Below are 7,427 nucleotides of genomic sequence, written 5' to 3'. Positions count from 1 at the left end.
TCTATACTTTCTAAGGCCCCACGTAACAAACATCATATCTATACTTTCTAAGGCCCCACGTAACAAACATCATGTCTAACACGTAACAAACACCATGCCTATACTTCTCTAGGCTTCACGTAACAAACATCATGTCTATACTTTCTAAGGCCCCACGTAACAAACATCATGTCTATACGGACATCACTTCCTCTAAATATTTATTAACTACAAATAAGTACTATTTCTGTACAAATCGTATCGCCCCCAAGTGGCACAGTAATATGTCTGCGAAACAACTTTCACACGTTTGAAACAATGATCATTGGAGAGTTCGTGAGGCACCCAAATACCTTCTTTATGAGGTTTTCCCATATTCTTTGCACCCCACAGTGACACGGCGGTATGTCTGAGGACTTACAACGCTAGAAACCGGGTTTAGATACCCGTGGTGGGCAGAGCACAGATAGCCCTTGTGTAGCTTTGTGCATAATTAAAAACAAACAAACAAATCGTATCATTTTGTTATCATATTTCTCATCAATTAGTGAGATGAGTGTAAACTATTATGTTTTTGTTTTGGATTATCATTTTGGTTTTACAGAATCGTCTGCTAAGAAAATGTATCTGAGATTAAAATCCACAATACCGAGTGTTCATCTCGATTCTCTTAATCAACAGCTTTAATGTAAATAGGCATCTAAAGTTATCAATTTATATTATGTAACACAAAAAAATGTTTAAGTGCCAGTGATTTTGGAGCAATATATATATATGTGGTCGTTAAGCTTTACGAAGTACGCCTCTTATCAATTAACCCACTTTCATGCATGTTCTACTTGAGGATGATGAATTGGCGTATAGGTAACAGCGTCACTATATATTGACGTCAAGTTAGAAACGGTAGCACCTACTGAAATCACGTGTTCGGGGTAAAACGTGTTTACGCTTACTTCAACAATATTGTTCATAGCTTCATTCAAGATGTTCTGATACAGCACCACCCGTCTGTAACCATAGGAAAGGAGCGTGGACTTTCCTTGCGCTCGTGATTGTTATGTCTCTGATCGCTAGTTAATTTTCCGTATAATTTCTTTCTGAAGAAACTATAGCGATACAAGTCCTTTCTTAAATAAAACTGGTTTATTCTTTCTAAATACAACTTTGCAATACACTTAATTTCCACGGTCACGCTATAACTTAAACAAACGCTATAATTCACAACGAACGTCTCACGTGCTCAACAATACGTCTCTCTCTGTCCGCAGTTCAATTACACATTGTTGCCGTCACGTCCTGACCGTCTTATATGAACAAGAATACCGAAATCTAGCACCCTCCCGAGGCTTCGTGAACGTTCCAGAAGCGCGTGACGTGTTACTAGTGTCACGTGACCTCCGCTGTAGTAACATGATATATGTGTAAAGGTTACATGTGTAAAGGTTAGTTACGAATGTTTACTATACCTAACAACTGCCGTCTTTGGCATGTGTAAAGGTTGTTAGTGTCTCAGAAATTTACTTTTATTAATTTCATTTTCTTCCTTCTTTATTTTCTCGGAAAATATCTTGAGTAGTAACTTGTATCAGTACATATAAATACACAATGTAGGGTTTTGTTGGGAAAATATGGAAGATGAAATACATATTTATCTGTTTGCACACCTGTAAGTATTGTACCTGTGGTAATAATAGCAAATTTGTAAAAGAAGCCATGTAACTAAAACTACATTTGGTTTCCCATAATTTAGGTTAGAGCCCTAATGAAAAAGGTGTTGGAAAAATGAATTAACTACGTAAATCTATGATGAAAAGAAAACGACATCCTAGACAAACATACATAAGAAGAAGTGAAGGAAAGTGACTTTCTAGTGAATATTTAAAGATCAAGAGGGTGTGAGGGGAATCAATGTATCAATATAAAGATCAAGAGGGTATAATAGGAATCAGTGTATATATTTAAAGATCAAGATGTGTGTGAGGGGAATCAACGTATCTATTTAAAGATCAACAGTGTGAGAGAAATCAGTGTATCTATTTAAAGATCAAGCGAGTGTGAGGGGAATCAGTCTATATATTCAAAGATCAACAGTGTGAGAGAAATCAGTGTATCTATTTAAAGATCAAGCGAGTGTGAGGGGAATCAGTCTATATATTCAAAGATCAAGAGTGTGTGAGGGGAATCAGTGTATCTATTCAAAGATCAAGAGTGTGTGAGGGGAATCAGTCTATATATTCAAAGATCAAGAGTGTGTGAGGGGAATCAGTGTATCCATTTAAAGATCAAGAGTGTGTGAGGCAAATCAGTGTATCCATTTAAAGATCAAGAGTGTGTGAGGCAAATCAGTGTATCAATTTAAAGATCAAGATAGTGTGAGGGAAATCAGTTTATTTGAACCTCGTGAGTGCACAAAGTTAATGAACAACGTAGAGTTTCCACAGCAACCAAAAAATAATAAACTTAATGCACTTGAACTAATGATAAATATAACGTCAGCTATTTTAAAGATTTAAAGAAACATATACCACAGTTGTGAAACTTATACTACACTTGTGAAACTTATACCACAGGTGTGAAACTTATACCACAGTTGTGAAACTTATACTACACTTGTGAAACTTATACCACAGGTGTGAAACTTATACCACACTTGTGAAACTTATACCACATGGTGTGAAACTTATACCACACTTGTGAAACTTATACCACATGGTGTGAAACTTATACCACACTTGTGAAACCTATACCACATTGTGAAACTTATACCACACTTGTGAAACTTATACCACACTTGTGAAACTTATACCACACTTGTGAAACTTAAACCACAATTGTGAAACGTATACACAGTTGTTAACTGAAACGTTATAAAGTGAAAAAAAGAAAAGTTAATGGTTCGTTCTTTTAATTCAGTTACCTGCTCATCATTAGAATATGAATCATCAGCATGCCGAGAAACAGAAAAAAGACGCACAGCAGATAGTACTTGAAGAGCGGGTCGATCTGCGTCAGGTACGGTTTCTCTTGTTCTAGCTTGTAGAAGGTAAGAAACAATGGGTGGATGCCATTGTTACTACACCACTGGCTGTGGGTAAAAGATAATACCTATAAACAACGACCATCTAAGATAGCGATAAAGATTCTATTTTAAGACGTTCATTAAATACATTTCTGTAATTATACGTCTTAAATAACGGAAGGTAAAGCACAAAACATATTTTAATATTCTAAATTATCAATGAGTTCGGATCAAAGCAAGTTTACTGAATATATAATAATTGAACTTATATCTTAATAAGTTATGTGAGTTATTTCATATAATTAATGCTATAAAACATAAAAAAACGTATACTGATTAGAATGTATCAATTAATCAGTTCAGTATTCTCGCTTTTATCATTATTTTAGGTCCTAAAAAATTCTTATTACTTGTTCATGGAAACAGTCTTTACAAAGTTCAACAAGTTTCAATGGCCTATTTATACTAATGTTGTCTTAAATAGTTCAAACCATTGTCACATCTAAAGGAAAAAAAAATCGAAAGCTACACAGTGGTCTGAAGCTAAAAACACTTAATTTAAATGACCGAATTTCTAATACTCACAGACAATTAGAAACGTAAAGGGGAATATTACCAGTACACTTTAGGGCATTTTTACACCCAATCAAATACTTTCGTCGTGTAGCTTACTAATCAACTTTAGGCTAATTTATGAATCATTTCGCTACTCCAAACTGTTCGGTCTTTTTTTTTTCGAAATTTCGTCCAAAGCTACATAAAATTCCATCCGTGCATTGCCGTCTCTAATTTGGAGCTAATGACGTAAAATCAAGGCAAGTGGTGAAGATTACTCACCAAAACTAGAGTGAAGGCAAGTAGTCAAGATTACTCACCAAAACTAGAGTGAAGGCAAGTGGTCAAGATTACTCACCAAAACTAGAGTGAAGGCAAGTGGTCAAGATTACTCACCAAAACTAGTGTGAAGGCAAGTGGTCAAGATTACTCACCAAAACTAGTGTGAAGGCAAGTGGTCAAGATTACTCACCAAAACTAGAGTCAAAGCAAGCTGTCAAGATTACTCACCAAAACTAGTGTGAAGGCAAGCGGTCAAGATTACTCACCAAAACTAGTGTGAAGGCAAGTGGTCAAGATTACTCACCAAAACTAGAGTCAAAGCAAGCTGTCAACATTACTCACCAAAACTAGAGTCAAGGCAAGTGGTCAAGATTACTCACCAAAACTAGAGTGAAGGCAAGTAGTCAAGATTACTCACCAAAACTAGTGTGAAGGCAAGCGGTCAATATTACTCACCAAAACTAGAGTCAAGGCAAGTGGTCAAGATTACTCACCAAAACTAGAGTCAAGGCAAGTGGTCAAGATTACTCACCAAAACTAGAGTCAAGGCAAGTGGTCAAGATTACTCACCAAAACTAGAGTGAAGGCAAGTTTGTCAAGATTACTCACCATCAACTCACGGTATATATATATATGTATACTTTTGTCTGGCTATTAAACTTAATTCACTTTATGAGCTTTTGTGACTTAGAACTCTAAAATACGGGGCTCGATTACCAGCGATGGAGAAAGTAGCCCATTGTGTAAGTTTGCGCTTAAACGACAATAACAAAAACACAACCTTACTGATATGTATATATTCAGGAAATGTTTTTCGGTAATTAATTTCAAACACTGAAGTACAACAGTGATGAGCGGCTTTCTGGTGTGTATAAAACTGAAGTGCAAGAATGATGAGCGGTTTTCTGGTGTGTATAAAACTGAAGTGCAAGAATGATGAGCGGTGTTCTGGTGTGTATAAACCTGAAGTACAAGAACGATGAGCGGTGTTCTGGTGTGTATAAAACTGAAGTACAAGAACGATGAGCGGTTTTCTGGTGTGTATAAAACTGAAGTACAACAACGATGAGCGGTTTTCTGGTGTATATTAATGATGTCAATAAAATATAATGTTGAAATTCCTTAAATGTCGATTAGTTTGACATCTTCTTCGTTATTTTTTTTGTGTTTTAGAGTTTTCGGCAAACTACACTTGAGCTGTCGTTCCTTATTTTGAATATATAGATTAGATGGAGGGCAACTTGTCAACATCCCACTGGCTACTTTTGAATAGTGGGATTTGGTCGTCACTATTGTAGAGCACCCATAGGCCAAAAGTTTGGAGCGCATTTTTGCGATAACGGAACGTAGACAGAGAACTAGAATTCACAGTTTGGATACGTTAATAGCTGTGTTACGCGCGACTTGTTACTTGAAACGAGAAATAAGATTTATTGTTATATTACGATATAGTGATATTAACAAAGGGTAATTAATCTAGGATTATTCAGGGATTTTGTTAAGTAATAGTAATAAAGTACAAGATTATCTAGACAACCGAACAGAGATAAAAATGGTATTCAATTTATTATCCAAACTGACAACCTTGAAATAGTATACTAGATTAGGAGTTTGATAAGAACGATTTTGTTTCACATTAGCAAGGCAAATTAAGCCTGAAAAAAGTATATTTCAGGAAGAGTGTGATGGAGAAAAATGTTCTGGTAAAGAAAACTTACTCCTTCTTACTAAGCTGCATACTGTTGATAGCAGAATCCAAGCCTTTGTTCACCGATTTCCTCATCATCTGAAAGTTCGTGATGCTGAAAAATATGAATATACGTTATTGTTTTACGGTTTCTTTCAATCAATTATTGCTAATTAGATACCTAATTTGACACGTACTTCTATAAGTACCTAATTTGACACGTACTTCTATAAGTACCTAATTTGACACGTACTTCTATAAGTACCTAATTTCACACGTACTTCTATAAGTACCTAATTTGACACGTACTTATTTAAGTACCTAATTTGACACGTACTTCTATAAGTACCTAGTTTGACACGTACTTATTTAACTACCTAATTTGACACGTACTTCTATTAGGTACCTATTTGACACGTACTTCTATTGGTAACTAATTTGACACGTACTTCTTTAAGTACCTAATTTGACACGTACTTCTATAAGTACCTAATTTGACACGTACTTCTTTAGGTACCTAGTTTGACACGTACAATTGGTTTGACTTTCAGTGGAGTTGAAATAATACTGAGACAGAGAGTGTTGTGTTTTTTTTTAAAGATACAAAGGATTTGTTTATTTATTTAAATGTTTATGAACAATATAGGTCATATATATATATATTCTCACCTGTAGTCCAATATGGTTGTTCTCCTGGATCGAACCATAACACTATCACTGTCTCCACCAGTTGATGACCTCTATTGTAAGAAGACCCATTTAGCACACTTTTAGCAGTTGTGGTTGTAACGATGTAACAGTAGTCTCACAATTTAAAGTCTAAACATATATATGTAATTCAATATATATGTAATGATTTTTTCGAAAGACTTTTGTGACAATGGATACAGGATTACTGGCAAGTAATTCATGTCAGTGTAAATGTTCGAAATTACATGGAAAACATGGAGTCAAATATTCTGAATTATTTTTATAATGCTCTGTAGACACTCTTGCTTATATTAAAACTTATAATATATTATAAATGTAACATTAGGCCCAAATTTACCTAAATCTCTATAAACTATATATATGGGCTGAACACACTTTATGAGAACGGCTTCCACAAGTTAATGTCGTCACACGTTTAGCACGTATTTATATAATACATATGCATTCCAGTGCAGTGCTATTAAAGTAAAATTTATAGCTGAGGAATTATGTCGAAATCTTTTCCAAAGAGAGCGATTCGTATGGCACAACTTATAATTAATCAATGTACAACCAAAGGACGTAACGTTTAAAAAAGGAAGAGAGATTTCAACATTTTCTTTGAAAGCGGAAAACTCTCCGGGTGGAGTGGAAGATTTAAAACCGTATCCCAAACCAAAGAACCGTACACACAGATCCGTCATGTGAAGATTATGGTTACGACAGAGAACCCACGGACTTAGAAAGCCATTACCATAAAGATAGATTTATCGTCTGGTGCCGTTAACAATTTAATAGGGTAGATAAAGTCACGAAGGCTAATATAATCGCAAGGTTCAAACCACTTCACGAAACCAACGGCTTCTTTCATTAAAAACTTGGTATCCTATTACACCACGTATCTATCACGTTTCCGGAAGAAGCTCAAATGGACTTTTGTGCTTTACGTCTGCTTAAAAACAGACTTCAGTTGTCAGCTACTTATAGCCGACGTACACTTACATACAGTGAATAATCAGCAACTTAAAGCCGACGTACACTTACATACAGTGAATAATCAGCTACTTAAAGCCGACGTACACTTACATACAGTGAATAGACAGCTACTTATAGCCGACGTACACTTACATACAGTGAATAGACAGCTACTTATAGCCGACGTACACTTACATACAGTGAATAGTCAGCTACTTATAGCCGACGTACACTTACATA

The 7,427-nt window shown here is 35.4% G+C and overlaps 1 protein-coding gene across 1 annotated transcript in view; it reads right to left on the bottom strand.

The window, feature by feature from the left end:
• Positions 1–7,427, bottom strand: part of LOC111089801 (adenylate cyclase type 2-like) — a gene marked incomplete at its 5' end in the record, with an annotated part of 37,452 nt that overhangs the window by 22,682 nt on the left and 7,343 nt on the right. The window contains 3 exons of the mRNA XM_022402907.1: positions 2,897–3,064; positions 5,554–5,637; positions 6,192–6,262. Coding sequence (XP_022258615.1) covers positions 2,897–3,064; positions 5,554–5,637; positions 6,192–6,262 — 323 coding nt within the window. The remainder of the gene's footprint in view (positions 1–2,896; positions 3,065–5,553; positions 5,638–6,191; positions 6,263–7,427) is intronic.

This window comes from Limulus polyphemus, unplaced genomic scaffold, assembly GCF_000517525.1.
Source record: "Limulus polyphemus unplaced genomic scaffold, Limulus_polyphemus-2.1.2 Scaffold7412, whole genome shotgun sequence".
NCBI classification, from domain to species: Eukaryota; Metazoa; Arthropoda; class Merostomata; order Xiphosura; family Limulidae; genus Limulus; species Limulus polyphemus.
This window is presented reverse-complemented; position numbering and strand designations above follow the sequence as displayed.